We start from the raw sequence: 19,899 nt of genomic DNA on the forward strand, positions 1-19,899 counted from the left end.
CCAGAAATGGGGTGGGATGGGGTGGGAAACAACTCCTGCCGACACAACCGTCTACTTGTCCCCATAGAAATAAATCCAATCATCTTCTGTGGGATTTATTCCTAGGCAGAAAAGCAGAAGATTGCAATTCTGCTGCCTGTACACCCTGATTAAAGGTAGTTCTTATGCAGAAATCATCTAACTTAGCCATCTCTTCACTGAATTTAATTTTATGAATTGAAACTTTAGGTATTTTTTTAAGGGTGCTGGGGGAGAGGTCAAATTGGGTTGAAATACAGCTGTCTCATCACGGTAACAGTACTTTATACAATCCTGGCAGTTTCACAATTGACATGTGTATTGTACACTAAGAAATGGAAGGATCCAAAGTAAACTCAAAAATATAAATTCAAATGTGGACTATTTTTAATTTTTGAGTTAAACATTGTTCAAAGTGTCTCATGGATGGGTTTGACACCCAAGAGTGCAAGAAACACAAGCACCCGTTGGATTTTTCTTGCAGAAAGAAAGCAAGTCTTCCCCTAATTTCTGGAAAAGATTTGGGGAAAAAAAAGATTCCCAAAGGTTGGGGGGAGCCATGCCATCACTCTACCAAGGAAAACTCCAAAACAGGGTTTGTTCCTGCAATAAGCTTTCGTTCTGGGGTCAGGAGGTCAATGAAGGGTGTGTGGGTGGAGGAAGAGGATCTCTTATTTACAGTATGTACTAAGCAGAAAAAGAGGAGTGTCTCAACAGAGGTAAAGGCAGTTTGCTAGATTTCAGTTCCCTAAAAGATGTCCAGCTAGGTGATGTTGGGTGATCTCAAAATGCTAAGCCAAGCCAGACCTGGTCTGTACGTGAATGGAAGTCCCACGGCTGTGGTTTACAGTCGGAAATCCACATGGCTGCCCCAAACGCACCACGAACATCTCCATGAAGTCTTGAGCAAAACTGGAACAACAACTTGTGCTAAGAGATGGGATCAACCCCCCTGCCAATGACTTCAGTCCAGTGGAAGTCCGGACAGCTTGCGCCCGATTAAAGTTCCCGTGGTACATTGTTTGGACAAACAAATTTGCTTTTTAAGGGACCGCAGTTTCCAAAGACGACTGGTGTTTGCAGACAGGCAGCAACATCCAGTGGGTTGTCATCCCTTCCAACGTCCATAGTCAATAGAAAAGAGATGGGTGGCGATGTTTCCTCCCGGGGTCATTTGTTCACGGAGGCAGAGTCCGGTTGGGATCAAGGCCCCCGGATGTCTGAACTCCAACTGGGAATTCCTGAATCTAACAACTAGACAGGAAGAATGGAAGGGATGGGGGACTCGGAAGGCCTTCCTTGTGGATGGCGGCGTCCTTTTTTGGGGAGCCTCGTGACCCTTCAGGAAGGAAAACGGAGGCAGGAAAGTTGGTGGACTGAGCGCCCAAGGACCCGTGCGAGGCATCGTCTGCCTCCGTGGAGAGTGGTTCTTCATCTGGGCCTGGTTTCTTCCTTCCTGGGTTTTGGCCAGAGGCTGGAGTTCCCAGGCAAGGCCGGACAGGAGATAGCTGGCGTCCTGCGCCCCACACGCGGCCAGCGCTCCCGCAGACACTACATTGCCCCCCGTCCCTTGGAGGATCTCAGCAGGCAGAAGATGCTCATTAAGCTGCCCAGGAGGATGGCGACGAACAAGAGGATGAGGCCGACCCAAGGGCCGAAGCTGGAGCTCTTCCGGAAGCTGGGCTCTTCTGCCGGGATCATGTTGGTGAGATTTAGCATGTAGCCCAGGGCCCAGCCAATGGTCGTGTCCCCGGCCTGCAAAAGCAAGAAAACCCATTGCACAAAGACTCTGTCAGGCCCAACCCTGAGCCTCGGCCCGCCCGCCCAATCCGGCGGCTGCTCTCAGGACGTGGGGACCCCAGCCAGCCGGGGCCGGTCCACTGCAGTCCCCTGGTTAGCAGCTGTTTGGCCTCCCTCCCCTTGCAAAGCAGGCCAGAAAAGCTTTACCTTCTGCTGGAAGGCAATGGTGGGGAAAGTGCTGTTGCTGAAAGAGTAGCCCCGTGTGAGCAGCAGCGAGACGAAGGTGGCCATCGAGCAGTAATTCTGCAAATGGGTCTCCAGTTTCGGCGCTTTCTTAAGGAGCTGGAGGGGCAGAAAGAAATGCTGGGGCTGAGTTCTGACTTTATTTACCTCTCCTCCCCCTTAATGGCTGAGAGAGAAGATGATTCATCATCCACAATGAATTCTTTCACAATTATTCATTCCAACTTCAAAGGGCTTCATCTGCAGTTTGTCCTTGGCCAGGCCACATTGTGAGGGGCTGCCTTCTCAAAATCCTCCTGGGGACTCCCCACTGACTGCTGCTCTTCCTCTCTGCTTATCCTTAAGGGGCTAAACCTTTTTTCTCTCTTGCATTGCTGCAGATTGCCTTTACTGGCGGGCTGCGTCCCAAACCCCAAGATCCTCTGATAAAGGGCAGTTAAACATGCTTGGTCTCTTCCACCCCAAACATTAGAGTAGAAACAAACATGGTATTCATTTTAGATATGAATTATGTTCATTTCCTTCTTCTGCAGGTACTTCAAGGAAATGTCCACGATCCAATCTCCCCCTTTTTTTAATTCTCCCAACAGACCTGTGAGATAGACCTGGTTTAGAGATGGCAAGAGACCAGAGGACACCCATGAAGCTGCCAGCTCTTGTCCTGCACATGAACCGCTGCACTCTCAATTTCAGTTCAGGTTTAAACCCATTTTTTATAAAAATCTTTCAGGTGTTTGTTCTAGGGGGAAAAAACCCCACCCGCAACGACGTGTCTAGCAAAGCTGAATTTGCCCCTGGTTGTATTAGTGAAGGAGGATCCTGGGGGACAAACCCACCTCGGTCCATGTTGTACTGCAGATGTCCCCCGCAGCTTCTCTGAGGTCATCTGGCGTGGCCACCGGTCTGTTCATCACTGACCGGATGAAGTCCACCGTGTAGAAAAATGCAGAGAAGGCCTATTATGGAAGAAGAAACGGGGGAAAGACAAAATCACTTAAGGTCCTTATACCCGATCTGCTGCAGTGATATTACCACTGGGATTGATCCAGCACATTTGTTAAAAACGGTTAAACATATATGATAATCTATGTCATTTCTATTTCAGAAGCGGGGGGAGAGGCAGTGCTGACCCAAACTGAACTCTCTTAAAAAATGAAGCAGGGTGGATCTGGTCCTTCCACCAGGTCCTGTGGGTTGCAGCGGCTGGCGTTTGCAGCCTTGCACAGAGCTGCGCTGTAGCTGAAACTGGGAAGTTGCAAAAGAATCCGAAAAGCCACGGTGCGCCCACTTCTGTGTTGCTGCCGTAGACGCGAATCAAGTCACCAACTTGAAGGAGACTTGACTTTATAAAACACGAAAGCTGAGCCAGGCAACACAGGCCAGACTGGAGTGAAATGGAAGACAACTGAAGTGAGGTGAAGTGAAGTGAGGTGAAGTGAAGTGAAGCAAGGAATCAATAAGTAGTGAGAGCACGCCCAGCCCCAAGCCGAACGGGAAAAGGGGTGCCATGCCACTCGTCTCCAGCAGGGGGCAGCAGCGCTCCTTCCTTGCAGAGGGGAAAGAGAGGAAGCCAGCGTTGCTGCTGCGTTTGGGCTCAGGGGGACCCTCCCAGCAGGGTCTGTGCAATTTGCTGGGGAAGGGGAACAAGCCATGCCTGCACAGGAGACCCTCTGAGCTAGGCATCCTTCCTTGGAGGGGTGGGTTGCAGCGGCTGGCGTTTACAGCGTTGCACAGAGCTGCACTCCCAACGTATCCGAGACGCTTCCCTCACCAGAATCCGGTGGAGACCCCGAGCAGCAGGTTCTGGAGGCCCTGCCTGCCTCCTCTGCTTTTTTTTGCAGGGCCCCAACTCCCTCCGGGCCCCATTTTGATCCCCGTGCCTTTTGCCCCTTCAGCGCAATGGCACAGGGAACAGGAACGCGTGGAGAAAGAGGGAAGAATCGTCGGCAGCTATTCTAACCGGGTATCGCCCGGCCCACGGACGCTCTGACCCCTCCGACCCTTGTGGGGGGGCAGCAGCAGAAAGGCCCGCGCTCTGGGCCCGCTGCTTCTGTCCCAGCGGCGGCAACGAGACTCACGATAAAGTTTCCCTCGATGGGGGGCTGGAAGACTCGGTCAAAGGAGCAGCGGGAGTAGGGGCAGTCCGTGAACTGGAAGAGGCTCTCCGCGTGCAGCAAGCATTGGGCTGCGTCCCCAGAGCCGCTCATGTTCACCATGGCCTTGGGGAAGTAGTTGGTGGGCTTCTCGGGGCTGGCGCAGGGAGACCCGTAGACGCTTTCCATGGGGAAGCTGCGCTTGAAGCCCTGTGGCCAGCAGGGGTTGCTCACTCGGAGGGTGTAGCCGTTCGCCTGCGCAGGGAGAAATCGCAGGGAGAGAAATGGTGAAGCAGGAGAGAAGGCTAAGTGCCCCCCATGGCGTTTGCCATCCCCAGGATGGCGGGCGAGTCCCGTCCCCGCTGAAGGAAGGCAACTGAAATGGAGCAGAGATTCCAGCACTGAGGGGCTGCAGGAAGGCCGCCTCCGCCCTCCCCATCTCCTAGGGACACGGGACTCTGCGCCTCTGCCGTGTCGTGCAGCAGGCTGCTTCGGGCCACTGGGGACATTAAACCAGTCCTGCAAGGCACCTGCTGCAGCCTGGTTGCCAGAGAGCCAAAAGGAGGGCACCGCCTGCATCTGAGAGCCACCGGGACTGCCTTCCAGCTTAAAGACAGGCCGGGCCCTGTCTGGCAGGTTGATGCAAAACGACCGGATCGGGGGTCCCCTTCAAACACACCCCATTGCCCCATCTCTCCTCAGTGGCCCTGCTTCAGCTCTTGAGCTCTTCAACTCTCTCCACAGGAGCAACCAGAGGCTGCGTCGCACGTGCCGGAAGTTCTCCCGCCCGGAAAGTGCTCCTGCCGGGATCTGGGGTGCCCAGAGGGTGGCCCTGGGGTCCGGATCTCAACCCTCGCTCCGCCAGGGCTTCCACTGCACGGGACATCCTGTGCCGTGGGGGGCCCCGTGCAACACCCCCCGCGGGAACGTTTGTCGGCTGCAGGAGCCAATCCCCACCGAGTGGGCCCTATAAAAACGGAGCCTTGGCCCCGCGGCTCACTCCCTGCGCTTCTGCCCTCGGCCCCCCGCTCCTGCCCAGGGGCGCACCTTCAGGACCTTGGAGACCAGCCGGTTGAGGACCTCATTCATGCCGTAGCAGAGGAAGCTGTGCGTGTACACTTTGTAGGGTTGCCCGTACAGCTTCAGCGTCACCTCGTTGGTGGGGCTCTCGATTGTCCCCGTGGTCTCGAAGGTGATCTGGGTGGAGGCGCCGCCCAGGTCCATGGCGCCCACCGTCTTTTTCTTTGGGCGAATCCACCGCCCGATCCACCCGTACTGGAAAGAGAAGACACGGCAGGGCCCCCAGAGCTCTCTCTCGGCTCCGTATTTTAACTGAAGGCTTTGGCAGCATTCAGGACCCTGGGGCTGTCCAAATTTCACTTCTCCTCCTGCAAAGCGCTTCCTCCCCCTAGGGCTCCAAACTGCAGAGCGTGCCCTGCACTCCTCCTTTCCCTCAGGAGGCAGGCAGAGGGACAGTATTTGGGGCCAAATTGGGCCTAACTTCAGTGACCTCAGCGAAGCTAAACCAATGGCCCAATGGGTTGTGCCCTTGCTGTGCCGTCAGAGCAAGGCGGCCCAGTTGCACGCGGCTCAGAGGAAGAGGCGTAAGGAAGAGAATTTCCAGGGGGCTTCACTCCGTATTTGCCCAGAGCCCCGGTTAAAAGCAAGGCTAGGACTGGCCGGAAGCAAATCGGTCCTACCTTTATGAAGTTCTCCAGGAGGTAGTTAGCGGTGACCCACCCGAATAAGCCCTCATCCTCTCCACTCAGAATCCTGGCTCCCCGGAAGTCAAAGGGGTATTGCTTCAGCGTGGCAGTGACAGCTTCGAGGACACTGTCTGAAGCCTGAGGGTCAAAAATGCTACACACACACACACACACTTAAATACTTCACGATTTGGACCAGGGGTCTAAATTGACTCTAGGGATCTCTCTGAATGTGCCCTTTTAGCTAGCTGACACTGCACTCGTAGGTTCACACACAAGTGTTAACCCGGTTCTGTTTGAGGTCTCGTGGCTGCCAGGCTGGGCCACCCCCCACCCTTTGCGCGATTTGGCATATTGTGTGATTCTCCCCCATCTGGCTAGTTTAATGTTTCCATGAATCGTGAGTCCAGAAAATGAATTCAGCTGGTAACCAGGAAGAGTTTTATGCGAACATCAGCAGTGCAGACAAGCCAGTTTGCCTGGAGAAGCCAGCCCTGCTGACCTGCACGAGCCTTATAATGTTTCCTTAGCAAAAATATCCACATCGCTGGAGCCCGTGCAGTGAGGAATTTCTGACCCAGGCACGTGCGTTTGCCTCCTCCTCGGACAGGGATCGGCCCCGGGAACCGAAGAAACTGAGGCACTAAGAAGCTTTGGGGGGAACGAACCGAAGAGGAGGAGATCTTGGCATCACTGAAAGAGCACAAAATGGGCACAAAACTCACCCGGGAGCTGAAAGGGCACAGGGGCACTTCTACAGCCTGAAGGCAGGAAAAGACTGACCCTCACTCAAAGATCTTGCAAGAACTTAGGAGCTGTGGCACCAAACGACCATTTTGTTCATCCTCGCTACCTACTGATAATCTTCCCCTTCCACGGCTTATTTCACCCCCACCCACCCCGGGTCTTTCTCACCTCCAGCACCAGCTCAGCTTAACTCAATCCTCCCTCCTCAGGACTCTCTATCCAATGAAGGGGAGGGTGATTCACCAACTTTACGCAACAGGAAATGTGTTAATGTTTGCAGCGTGACCCAATTCTTTGCTGCTTTTGTTGCAAAAAAATAATGGGGCTGCTGTCTCGCTGGGAAGGGCAATCCGGGGAGGGCAGTGGGCACCCCGGGACAGGATATAACCCAAGGGGGGGATTGGTGCTGGGCCAGGAATGGACTGATGGCCCAACCCAGCCTCCCAGATGCCCGGGGAGAGTCTCCACTGGGGCTGGAGGTCAGTCAGGCCTTACTTGAGCAGCCGCATGCCAGCCGTGGCTCCAAGGTAGAGGGGCGTGATGGCATGCCTCGCCTTCGGGACGTCCTCCAGGGCCTGGTCGAGGCACGCGCGCAAGCTTTGCCCGGCTGCCGGAGGGTCTGTGGCGTAGCTGGAGATGCCTCCCCCTGCAAAGCCATCAGCCGTGAGTCCCCGGCCAGGAGGATCCCTGCCCGGGCCAGGGTGGGCCTGCCTAGCGTGCAGAGCGGTGGGGGCTTCTCTATAACGCCAGGTGCTGAGGGGGTCAAGACGTTCTTCAGTGCCTGGCAGAAACGCGTGGGCGGGAGGTCGCTGATTCAGGCACGGCTAGGCTCATCCCGGATTTTGTTCTGGCATTGCCTTCTCCTGATGTGCTCCCCGTGCTGGGAATTCAGTCCCAGACATCTGAAAAAGGCAAGACTGGGGAAGACCGCTGAGGCCTCTGGTTGCCTCTTGCAAGAGCCCCCCCCAAACCTTGCCAGCTGCCCAAACAAAGGCCAGGATTAGGTTGCCACTGGGGCATGGCAAAGCCGGCTCCATGCCTGGCACACCCTCTACCAGGGACAGTTCCTGTTCTCACGGGCCGTTTGACAAGCACCTGGCCCCCTGCCAGGCCATGCCCGCGCACTCGCCCCCCCAGAGGACCCCACAGGTCTTTCTTTCCAGCAGCTGCCACAGGTCTTAAACCAGGTGGGTCGTGCCAGTTCTTTGTCTGATAACCATGGGAAAAAAGGAACGGACAAAGGAGAAGAGGGAGCCTGCCAAAACCCCATTGTTCTGCCAGTGCTGTTGTACAAAACGCAGAATGGAAGCCTGGACTGGCAGCGAGACTCTGCCAGCTCTAAGTCACCCTGAACGTCGGCTTGCCCGGGCACAAGATCGAACAAGCCCCTTGCCCCTTGACAAGCCTGCCCAAACGGGGCTTTCCCAGGCCTGCCGCCAACACGTCTCTGCCCACGGGTGGCATCTCGAGCGGCCCTGGGTTTCGAAAAGGAAGAGAGACTCTCTCTGGGCCTGGCGTCTCCCGGCTGCTGGGGACGAAGGGACCCCTGTCCAACATTTTGGGAGGGCGCCCATTGGGGAAGCGCCTCTTGTTTTCACCCTGCACACCGTCCCACTGCGGAGGCTGTTTGCCACACCCCTTGGTGAGTCCTTGCTCCCTCTCCGCCTCTGGGGCTCGGTACATCCCACCTCGGGGTCCCACGTGCCTCCATTCCAAAGCAGGGATAAGAGATGGCAGTGACCTTCAGAGGAGGCGGACTGGGGCATCCCTGCATGAGTTCCTGAACCTTCTCTCCAGGAGCTCCCGTGCTTATCTTATAGCTGCTGGGGGAGGGGACAACGATTCGTGTCCCTGTTTTTAAGTCAGAGGAAGGCGGCCGCCATGAAGATACCAGGTTTATTTATATCCTGCCTTTGCTTCAGACGCTCGAGTTAGCCTCCTCCCAATTCCCCCCCTGCAAGGTAGGCTGGGCTCAGTGCAGAAGCAGCCCTGTCTCTGCGAGGACAAACAGTTCCCTCCCGCGAACGATGTGGGGGGCAGCGGGACCCCTGAATTCTGCCTACCCTTCACGTGGCAGTCGCTGTGCTGGCTGACGATCCCGGTCTCGTTCTCCTTGTCGGACGGCCACTTGTAGACAAACATGGCCGTGTGGGAGGACCCCGCATCCAGAACGATCCCAAACTGCACGGAAGGAGAAGGAGAAGAAAGAGGGAGGGCGGTTGGGAACGTCAGTCGGATCCCCAGTTCTGGCCAAAGACGCGCTGGGCAGCCAGGGGACGGGACCGCAAGGTGACGTCTGTCGCTCGCCAACCAACCGCCTCGCAGGGCCGCCGGGAACTCCAAGCGGGGTGAGAACTCCCACTTTTCTTGGTCAGAGAAACAGCGCAGAAAATATTAACACCCACACACCCACAAATGGTTTCCGTGTGCCCACAAAATGCTTAGAGCGGCAAGGCGTGTCGTCAGAATTTGACACGCTCGTGGTCTCTGGGTGGGTTGGACTGCTTTTGCTGAAGGGGGGTGGAATTACCTTTAGTTGGCAGCCCTCTGGCACCCTTAAGGAACGCTTGCCAGCCCCACCCACCCAGCCCGGAGCCCCTCCCCAAATCAAGGTTACATCTGAGTCTTTCCTGTCTGGAGATTCCCCCCACGTTATGTGCCCCCATCCCCATTTGGCTGGGAACATCCCGACCCGACTGTGCACCCCCGCACTTTCTCTCTTGTAGAGCTACTCTGCAGGGTTGCTGTGAGGAAAAGCAGAGGCGGGGAGAAGGATTGCGTACGCCACTCTGCGCAGCCAGGTGACACAATCACGTACCTGAACAAAACATAACACAAGAACAGCCGGGAAAATAGTCCCACCTAACGGACACCAGGAGCCTCTGGGCATGGGCGGAGCACCCTCATCCCCCTCTGGACTGAGCTGCCCAGGGCCAGGGAGCAAAAAATCTACCAGCCCGTGCCTTTTGAGGCACCTTTGCCCTGGCCAGCCGCACCCCACGCCCGTGTCCCGCTTTAAGCGCAGCAGTCCCATCAGGCGCAGCAGAGTCTCCCGGTGGGGGCAAGGCGGCTGCTGGGGAGCCCAGGCCGAGCGGAGCAGCACCTGCCCTCTCCGGGGGGAGGTGGGCGGCATATTAAATAAATAAATAAATACATACATACATACATACATACATACATACATACATACATACATACGGCCTTCTGGACACCTGGGGATTTCCTAGTCAACCCTTCCAAAGATCTCCGCCCAAGGAGCATCTTCCGAAGAGGGGCGACCACTGTTACCCCCCACCTCGTTCCCTACTAGGCAAATAGGGGGGCGGCAGGCACACCGCTGGCTTTGGGGAAATGGCGGACTCACACAGCCCTTCTGCGATCTCACGGTCCTTCTGAAAGGCTCCTTGGCACGTCTGCCAGAGGGCAGAAACGCAAGATTTAGGCTTCGGTTGCCCCACCATCCCGCAGCAAGAAGCGCAGGAGAACGAGAGATTTGGAGAGCCGGCACGGTTCGGCCTTTGAGCTTTGAGCCACGGTAGCCGACTGCATTCCCGCAACGGGCGAAGCCGTGAGCCACGTTTGACAAGCCACGGGCTGAAGACCCCCAAACCAAAGCAGAGGCCTTCTAGCGCAGCACAGCGGAGCAAGCCACCCCGCTTCTAGTCACGCCCCTCGCTCTCCCTGCATCCGCCCAGGCGGAGCAAAGTCCTGCCACCCACATCGCACCTCCGAGGCTGCAAAAAGCTGTCCAGATGTAGGTTTTGCTGCTAGGCCTCTTCTGGGTTGTGCAACTGGTTTCCTGTAGTCGCCTGATGGTGCAATCCCAAGCTTTTCCACTTGACTCGACTTGAGGCGTGTGGCGGGCGTGATCTCTCCTCTTCTCTGGTTGCAAGGTCGGGGCACCTTGCAAGCAAACAACTCTGCTTTCAAGATGTGGCGGGGCAGACACCCGGAGCAGACAGGGGAGCCCACTTCCTCCAAGCTGCAGCCGAGCAAGGCTGCCCCCATGCCCACCTGCTTGGGCTCCTCTCCTCTTCCCCTTCCCCGTCCCCTGGCCAGGGTGCATCCTGCAGAATCCTCCACCTCACTTTGCCTGGCACCCCGGGAAGCCAAGCAGGTCCCCCGGCTACGTGAGGCGAGGCTAGAACTGCCCTGTTGCCTTTCCCTTAAGCTCCTTCGTGGCACTGGGCCACCAAACCTTCCGGGTCTCTCCCCCCACTTCACCAGCCACAGTTCCACCACCAAGAGAGCCCTTGACCACAGAGAGAAATTCTGCCACAGCTGGCACAAAGCACCTCTCGGGAATGGAGAGTTTGGCTCGAGCAACAGAAGACGAGGCGCAACATCGGCCAGCCACAGCGCGCGGGGCAGAGCGGGATGCGGTGCTTTTGTGCGGGGGGGGGGGAACCTGACAGCCACTGTTCGTCCCAAGAGTCTGCAGCTCTGAAGCCCCCAAAGATGGCGGGGGGGGGGCCCTTCTCCCACCGGGCGCTTTCCAAAGGCTCCAAACTCTGGGTGGCGCAGAGCCCACGCAAATGACACCTTTGTGATTTTGGCATTTGCTGGAGGGAACGAAGCAACAATTGGCTCAATACGCATGATCTCTAGTGCACGTGTATTATCCTAGCCATGCACAGGAAACCTGGACAGCCTGACTCTTAGTCAGAACTGGCAGAGGCCATGCTAAATATTTTTCCAAGACTCTCATTTACAGCTCCAGGTGGAGAAATTTGCAGGGCGAGACTCGCTAGTTCACTACAAGCAACGACTTGATCAGCCTCCAGAGACCGCCTGTCCAGCACGCCAGCAAGCAACAAAATCAAAACAAATACTATAATTTGGCAGCGAGGTTTCAGCTCCCGGCAAAGAGGCTTACTCGGGTGGCGCCTTGCTCTCCTCTGCCAGCACTTCTCGCCCCAGACGGGAAGCCCCCTCCCAGACCTAATCAAGAACAAGGGACCCCCAGGTCGCTGTGTGGTGCGGAGACTGAGATCACGATGAGAAAAGGCACCGAGGAGCCATGGAAAAGAGCACTGTGCCTCTCACTTCTGAGCTGAACAATGTCTTTCTCCAGTTCCCCCCCCCCGAAGACTCCAATACCTCCACCCTTCACACTCCCCTGTGTTTGCTCTCAGATCTTTTAGGTCCTGGCCTTCCCCACGATTGTGATGGGCAGACCTTCCTATCCTTGGGAAGTCCTGCCAGGCTCCCCCCACCCACCTGGCTCTTTCTCCTGGTTAAAAACCACGTCTCTTTCACCCAAGACTTCATTTTCTGCAGCAGGAAACCTCTTCCCGTCCCTGGGCCCTGAGGAATTCCTCCCCCCCACCCCCACCCCGCTCAGCCTGGTGCAGCCTCTGCTTGAAAACCAGGGCATCTTCTCCAAACCAATCCTTGGCTGCTCTAATCCCCCCCACCTCCTACATCGGCCGTCTTCCCTATCTGGTACCCCCTCTGCTTAACCCAGGGAGCCTTTAATTGTCAAACTGGATGGTGGAATTTCAACAGGAGAGCGTTTGCACCCCCGTGGTCTAGTCATTCCAGCCTTAAACGCTTTGGGAGATTTCCCTCTCCCCAAACCCGCCTCCCCCCACCGGAAGCTGCACCGGTTGAGCCACAATCTGCATTCCGGAGGAGCAGATGGAATGTTTGACAACATTCCGAGGCTTCGAAAGAGAGGCATGAATTGGGGAGGGGGGTGGATTCCGGCTGGGACCTCCGACAAGCAGATCAGCCTGCAGCAGAGAGGGAAAAGGAACTGGAGAACTGACCTGGCCTATTCGGCCTCCTAAATCTGTACGTCGGTTACATTCCTTAGAGCCCGATCGGTTGGGTTAGTTGCACCAATCTGTGTTTTCCCACAACCCTTGGCTGTTCTCACCCAAAAGAGACCATTAAACGTCAGTTTGTGTTCTCTGCTTGTCTGACATTAATCTGCACGTTCTGCTACTTGCCCCCTTTGAAGCTTAACTTTAATTCCCCTGGAGACCCTTTGCTACCGACACCCACCCGCTCAAGGAGCCTACGTTATCTTTGCAAAATATTTCCCCATCAGCCAGGAGACGTGGCACCCAAGTCTCGACAGCCTCTGCAACAGAGATGGGTGGGGTTCCCCACCCGCAGCCAGGAACACCATGCAGATGCCAGGGGAGAAGGTAAGGCTGCAAATCTGGAGGGCGGAGGCGGTTCTGCTGGGGAGACGTACAACCCTTCAGCACCAGAGTGCTTGCCAGACGTGCAAATCGTAGCCGCAGAATATCTCAGGAAGCCTAATCCAGCTTTCCTTCGCACCACGCTCAACTAAAAAATTACAAGCTGAACCATCAAGAAATTTGCTCAATGTCACTTGCGTGCCCTGGCAACTGAGTTGGCCACAACCGCTGCCTCTTCTGGCAATGAATTCCACGGGTTAGCTGTGCCATGTGACCCGGGTGCCTTCTCTCCCTCTGTTCTCAGGCCTCCATCAACCAACTTCTGGGCTCTTCTCTTCTGAGAGGAGGAAGAAGGCGACTCTGCACGTTAGAAGACTCGGGGACCGAACACTCTTTCAGCGGCCCTTTCAGGCCCCCCTCCCTCCAGCAGCAGCCACTGACTCTGAGCCATTGTTTGGTCAAAGCAATCCAGGCGAGAGAAGGTAACACCCGGTTCTGAGTGCCACCGTTTAATTGCAAGGACCTGGAACCCAAGCCCCAAACGCAGGCAGTAACTGAGTCACCCTCCCTCGCGCACGACTTCCACTCCTCTCTTGCTGGAGTGGCGCTGAGTTGGCAATGCCAAGGCCCACAGCCTCAGCGGGTGGAAGTTCTTGAGCACTCCAGGGTGAAGCTGCTAGATGGAGGAGATCTGGCACGAGGGGAAGCCAGTTGGACGTCGCCAGGTGAGGATCTGCCGGTAACCTCCTCCCCTTGAAGCTTGCATCTCCCCGGGGAAAAGAAATGCCTCCCCTTGAGCGCACCCCACCCGAAGGGACTACCCGAATCACCCGGAAAGCTTCGCCCTGCACGGGGAAATGCACAACCCCAGTGCTGGGAAGACGGGAGGCCCCCTCCCTGGACTCCAGAGGAGAACGTTCTTCCCTTTGAAAATAAATAGACGGGAAGAGCCTGCAAGAGACAGCGTGTGAGAACTGCTTGCTCCCATCCCACAGAAGACCAGCCCCTCGATCGCTTGGAGAAGTCCTGGCACACCATGGGCGGCTCTTCTCTCCTGGCAGAGCCTCAACAGCATGTGAGCGGCCTCTGAAAGAGGGAGTCAGGATTTTCTAGAATACGCTCTGCAGCCTTGCAGCGTCCTAATATGACCCTCTACTGTTTTAATCTCTTCTCCTTCTCCTTCCTCTTCTCCTCCTCCTCCTCCTCCTTCTCACTGCCACCATCGTAAAACTCTTGGGTTGCTCCCAATGTCGCATCACCCAAGGCGACGCATGATGCTGTGCTGCTTCCACTGCACATCGCTTCATCCTACGGGCCTCCGGGAAGCCGATCCTTTGGAGAGTCGCCAGAAACTTAATGCTCCTGCAATATCTGTGTTCCCTGACAGTTATTTCAGTGAGCCCAGGAGGAGGTGCACATTAAAACCATTCCAAGCCAACAAAATGTCTTGGCCCTGGACCAGTTCTCCAAGGAGACTGCCCCTGAAATGTGCAGGTTTGCCTTGACTCACGCAGAGCCCTTGCCAGCTCCCTTGCGGGGGGGGGGGGGATTGGGGCAGAGGTCTCTGCCGACCAGCTGCCCCTGAGGTGCACATCAGGAGCCTCTCTAACCTCCCAAAGGCTTGGCGGCACTTCTCAGGACAAGCCCTTTGGAATTCGGAGTCGGAGAATCTGATAGGAACGGGTCGGTGCTTCGGGACTCCGACGACACCCTCTCCGCTGTTGGCTGGCCTGAGGCTGCGCTGTCCCCTGCTTTTACAGCTGGCGCCTCGTGGCCGCCCATCCCGTTCCCAGCCTCAACTCTTAATTCTCTCTCCAGAGCCCTGAGAAGAGACAAATGTACAAATGCATTTTCTTTGAAGCACAGGCAATAAAATGCCGAAGTTGTTCATTGTCTTGTTCCAGGGCTTTCTGTGGAAGAAGGCAATGAAGTCACACTTGGCACCTTCACAGGAGGCCCCGCAGAGCTCAGCTCAAGGAAAAGAGAACGCGCTTCCGTGGCTCCTCACGTGGCCCAGAGCCTCCCATAAACAGCCTTGAGGACTGCCTGGAAGAGGAACCGGTGGGGGAGGGAGCAGGGGGTCTGGGGTCCTTGGAGAGACTGAAATGCAAGGAGGGGAGGGGGTCCTGGGAAGGCAGGTATTAGAGGTTTTGCTCATGGGAAAGGTAGCCTTCTAGCTGGAAGTTCTTGGGTGGAAGTCTCCCCAGATTACGTGCGAATGCTCCCACCTTCCCAAGACAGAGCTTTTCAGCACGACTAAATCCTGACTCAGCCTGCAGGGGAAAATCCAAACAATAAATGGGAATTGGTCACAGGGAAGAGAAAGATGCTTCAAGCAGCCTGAGAGGGTCCTGACTTGGAAGCCCACCCAGATAAATCCAGGGACTTAATTCCAAGCAAGCAGGCCAGGCCATTAGCGATGGCCCCACGAAAGCCCTGGGACGTCCCCCCAACTTTTCCCAGCTGTTCATCGGCCAGAGCCAAGACCCTTCATGGCTTCTGCACGGAAGGGAAGGAGGCTGCCCGAGCACTGGAATCTGGGCCCCACTGAGCAAAGCTGATCTCCCGCATTTCAAAGCACTGACAAACGGCCTAGGCAGGGCCCTCAAGAAATGTAAGAAGTGCCAGGCGTGGGAGGCACAACCAGGGTGTGGCATCCCAAGGACAAGCATGGTCCTCCAGCTGCACACATGGTGGGGAAAGAGCATGTTCCTGTTCCCCACGTGCACCACCCTGACAAGGTTTCCACCTGCCCACCCTACACCCTCGGGCAGCCCAAGGCAGAGGAAACCAGCTCCTGAAGGAAACGCAGTTTGCCCCACAGTTTCTCTGGGTCCCTTGCCCCACCCTGTCCCTTGCTATTTGACTCCGTAGCGGCAGAGATGATGAGAAACCGAACCACAGTCCCAGCACCGTGGGCTGTTAATCCAGCTCCCTGGCTCTGAAGGCGGTCCAAGCTATCCCTTTGGAAGCCTGCTTCTCCCACAGCATTTCATACCCAGAGGTAGCCTGCTGCAGAGCATGGAGGTTTCACTTCCTGAATGGCCGAGGAGAACTAAATAAAACCTCAGGATTCACAGCTGCCAGTTTTAGAAGCCAGAGAACTGGAAGGAGAGACTCTTTTGTTGTTTTTCCAACCCAAATAACCAAATGAAACGAAGCAAGGTAAGTGTTGACCAATTGCTTAAGACTCCCCCCCCCCAACTTGAGATAAGCGATGAAGTGGTGGGAAGAGAGGAATTGGATTTCCCTGGCACAGAACACTTGAACCCAGTGGGGTTTTCTTTTACTATGAACGTTCACAAAGAAGGTTATTTCATCCTCTTGTCCCAGCACCAAAGTGCCCTTGATAAACTTAATGTTTAACCCCGACGCAGAGCATGGGGGTATCCCAGCCTTGAACCTTCCCCCACCATGTTTTCCTCCTGGAACCAAAAAAGCAGAATGATGCTCCCAGAATCCCAACATTCCTCAAGGCTGATCCATGGCAGGGAACCTGGCAGATTCAAACCAGTTTGGCAACGTCTCCCTGGCCCAGCCTTCTTTCCGGAATGTCTGCCCCATTCCAAAAACCCGAATGACCCCTTTGGCGACCAAGCCCACTCCAGAACTCCCAGAATCCCACAGTGAAGGTTGCCCTACGAGACTGACGTGCCTGTCTGGAAGGATGCAAAGCGCACTTAAAGAAAGGCAGAACAAAAAAGGATGCAGTCCACATGGAGGGCGTGCAGAAAATAGTTGCAAAGGGGTTAGAGTGTTGTGATCATGTTGCACTACAGTTCCTATCACCCCAGGCAGGAATGATGGGGTTTGCAGTCTAAAAGCACTGGAAGAGGTCTAGCTTAGAAAGTTAAGGAAAGAGCTGAGGCGCCCACGGGGGGCGGGGGGGGGGATGTTTTGCCAATCAGCATTTTGAAAATTAGGAAATGCCTCAGGGAAAGAAAGGTGGGTGGCCACTCACTCACTCCCTCTGCAAAGATGAGAAGCTTCCCCCGTTCAGAGTTTAGCTTGGAAGCTGTTTGGGGCAGAAAATGATTGTCTCCGCTTAGGCCATGCAACTAAGGAGAACAGCAAGGCTTCTCTCTCAGGGGCTCTCAGCTGCCCCCAAAGACCGGGCCAGGAGCCCCACCTTCACCAGCTATTAAAGGTGGGGGCAACCACTCCACTGCGAGCCCCCTCACTAAGCAGAACCCCCAGAGAAAGAGGCAATCTATCTTTCTCCACCCAAGACAGCAACAGCTTGATGGGCCGCTTAGGGCTGTGGGCACCCAGGAAAGGCCCCTCTGATCCACCATTCTGGCTCTCGCCCCCCCACCCCGGGCGGGCAGAGGCGCAACCACACCCAGCCTTTCCCATTCTGGAGCGAGAGGAAAGCCTTGGCTCAGGACTCCTTTCCAACTTCTCCACGCCCTGACAAGGAGCACGCAGGGAGCTCAGAAGGAAAGCGGCGAGAAGCCGGCCCGCCGCCCAAGCGCGCCCGGAGTGCGGCCCCAGCGCCCAGCTCAGCCCACCCCCCTTGCAGCGCTCCGGTCCATCCGGCCCCTCCTCCCTCCCACAAACGCTGGAGCGGAACTCCGGAGCCCCCAACAGGTATCTGCCGGACAAAGGCAGGGCGCGCCCCCAAAGTGCCCCCAGAAAAAGCGCCCCTAAAGACCCCCTGCCCGCCACGCCCCTCCAGCCCGTTCCGCCTCGCCTGGAAGACGCCAACCCCCCCGCTCCGCCGCCGGCCTCCCCCTCGTGCCCGTCAGGGGGTCAAGGTCTGCCGCGAGTCCGCAAAGCGGACGGAGCAGCGGCAAAAGCCCCTCCGCGCCTTCTCGCCCACGAGCCGGCCGGACGAGGGCTGCCAGCCCAGAAGCCCGGAGGCGAAAGGTCGAAGGCCGGCGCGCCCAGGGAAGCCTCGGGACGCGCCCGGTCGCCCAACTCCACCCCGCCTCCGCCGCCGGCGGTTCCGCTGCTCCCGGGGTCTGCGGGCCAAAGGGGCCGCCTCGGCGCAAGAGCTCGGCCGGGGGTCGGCTGCGGAGCCCGGGGTGCGGGCCGCGCGGTACCTTCAAGGCGGGCGGCTCCAGCACGTCCTTGGTGGGCACGCAGAGCAGGATGAGTCCCGCCACGGCCGCCAGGCACAGCGCGCCCAGCGCCGCCGCCACCGCCTTCTTGGGGCTCATGCTGCCGGCGCCCGCGCTGCGCCTGCTCCGCTCCCGCGCCGAAGCCGAAGCCGAAGCCGAAGAGCGCCCCGAAGCGCCGCCTCCTTCGCGCCCGGCCGGGGAAGGGCTGGCCCGGGAGGCGAGGCAGGTGAGCGCCCCCGCCTCCTCCCAGTTGCCAAATCTGCCTCCCGGAGGAGGAGGAGGAGGAGTCGCGGGGAGGCTCCATCTTCCCCCTTGGAAACCGCAGCTCTGAGGAGCCTCCGCGCGGAGGAGCAGTCTATCTCTCCAGTACCCAGCACCCCCGAGGGGGCGCGCTGCAAGAGTTCGGCTGCCCGGCCTTCAGCCCCGGGCCTGCGTGGCCACCAGAGGCACAGCCTCGCTAACCCGCCTTCGGGCTTGGCACCCGCGCTCTGTGCCCAAGGCCAACCACCTTCGCCTTCTGCAAGCTTAGCCTGCGGTGGAGGCACCGCTGGTGGGTCTTTGGCCAGGTTCGGCTCCCGCCTGCCCCTGCCCCCCCAGCCCAGCCCCACCGGGGAGGCCGGGAGGGAGCAGCGCGCCTAAGGCTGGCCTGTGGCTGTGGGGCAGGAAGCCTGGGAGCCCGCTTCCCCCGTCCTGCACCAGGCTCTCCGGGGAGCACTTCCCTGCTGGAGGCTGCCAGCGGAACAACTCAGTAGGCCTCTTTCTTTCCACTCGCCTCACCTATAAAGTGGGGCTGGACACCCCTTTCCTTTCATTATTTCCCCTGGAAGTAACCCTTTGGCTGCCGGAGATTCCAGCACGGGAGCAGAGCAAGCTGGAAAGGAAAAGAGCCGGAGGGACCGACAGGATTGAAGAAGCCCCTCTCCCAACTTTGAAGCCCCCCCCCGGCGGTGGGCTCGGCTTTGGCTGCCTCGGATGTGAGTCTGGTCACTTGTGGCCTAGCCGGCCCAGCAACAAACAGGTGGACGTTCGGTTAGGATATACAGGCGTAGGGTGCAAGGCGCCGGTTTGGAATACCGTCCTGGGTAAAGGACCTATTTGAGTCCTTTCCCGATGCCAGACACCTTCCCCCAGTGGGGCTCTTTCCAGACGCCCCTCCAAGGATGCTCTGGAGACAGACAGACAGCCCCAAGAGGGCCCTGCCCCTACAACGCCCTTGCAGGGTCCAGCGATGGATGAGGAGCCTGCCTGAAATCCTGGCCTTTGAAAGAAGTTTGACATCTCTACAACCAGCCTTTCTGGAGCCCTGAGCTGGACGGAGCAAGGCGCCCAGGGCCCTCCGTGCCAACTCAAAGGCCAAGAGGAGAACAAACGAACCTTTGTAGCATAAAATAGCCCCCCTCTGTGAGATTTAGTGGATAATGAAATTGCTAATTATAGCAAGTTCCCTTGTACTACTTAGTTTGTTCCGTTCTTCCAAAATTAGCTGCCAGCCGCACAGGCTCTCCGACCCACGAAATGTTAACTTTTTTATGGAAAGAATTTGGAAGCAGAGACTCTCCCAGTCTTGCCTGGGGTGCCCCTCTCTTGGCATTTCCACTTTGGCAAAAGTCCAAAGGATCTTGGGATGCTAACTTCTCCAGGGCAGAAGACAATGGCCCTCAATGCTCAACCACATCCGAGACGAGGAGCATCTGGGCAGAGGTGCCAGCGGCAAGCATGCCCGAACTGAGCAGAACTGATGCAGCCTGGCTCAAAAGCTCCCAGGAAGGTTCGTCAGATGCCTCCAAGATGCCCACCAGCAAAAAAGAGAGCACCTGGCTTAGCTTTCTCCAGAACTGGGCAGAGAAAGGCGTCTCCAGTGGGGCATTTCTTCTTCATAACAGCCCCCCATCTGGCTGGCTGGCCTCTTTTTCTTTTCCTCCTGAAGGACCCTAATTCTGGGAAGGAGGAGAAGGGTGGAATTCATTCTGACTTTAAGAAAACATCTGTTATTAGATGAACGGGAACAAGGCCAAAGCAAAGTTGGATCGCTGGGTGGGAGAATCCTGTGATCCGCCTCCCTCAGAACTCAGGAGTGCACGAAGCCAAGAAAACAAGGGAATTTGAGGTGGGTGGGGAGGAAGCCTGGATTCCCGCA

General features: G+C 56.9%; 1 protein-coding gene across 2 annotated transcripts; it reads right to left on the minus strand.

Annotated features, from left to right (window-relative positions):
• Nucleotides 1–383: 383 nt before the first annotated feature.
• ENTPD2 (ectonucleoside triphosphate diphosphohydrolase 2) lies at nucleotides 384–17,953 on the minus strand. Of its 2 annotated transcripts, none has more exons than XM_088146798.1 (9): nucleotides 17,745–17,953; nucleotides 8,611–8,728; nucleotides 7,043–7,193; nucleotides 5,795–5,954; nucleotides 5,142–5,369; nucleotides 4,080–4,349; nucleotides 2,838–2,957; nucleotides 1,966–2,100; nucleotides 384–1,773 (listed from the first exon to the last, which is right to left on the minus strand). In XM_088146798.1, exons 1-9 carry the CDS (start codon nucleotides 17,859–17,861, stop codon nucleotides 1,570–1,572), a joined length of 1,503 nt encoding a protein of 500 aa, XP_088002924.1. In that variant the 5' UTR covers nucleotides 17,862–17,953; the 3' UTR covers nucleotides 384–1,569. The 2 variants fall into 2 exon arrangements, with proteins under 2 accessions (XP_088002924.1, XP_025021737.1); XM_025165969.2 differs by lacking the exon at nucleotides 17,745–17,953 and adding an exon at nucleotides 10,274–10,570.
• Between the last annotated feature and the right edge of the window lie 1,946 nt (nucleotides 17,954–19,899).

Source organism: Python bivittatus, unplaced genomic scaffold, assembly GCF_059951505.1.
Source record: "Python bivittatus isolate LINGU-HERP-01145 unplaced genomic scaffold, Pbiv_v1 ctg000160_np1212, whole genome shotgun sequence".
NCBI lineage: Eukaryota > Metazoa > Chordata > Lepidosauria > Squamata > Pythonidae > Python > Python bivittatus.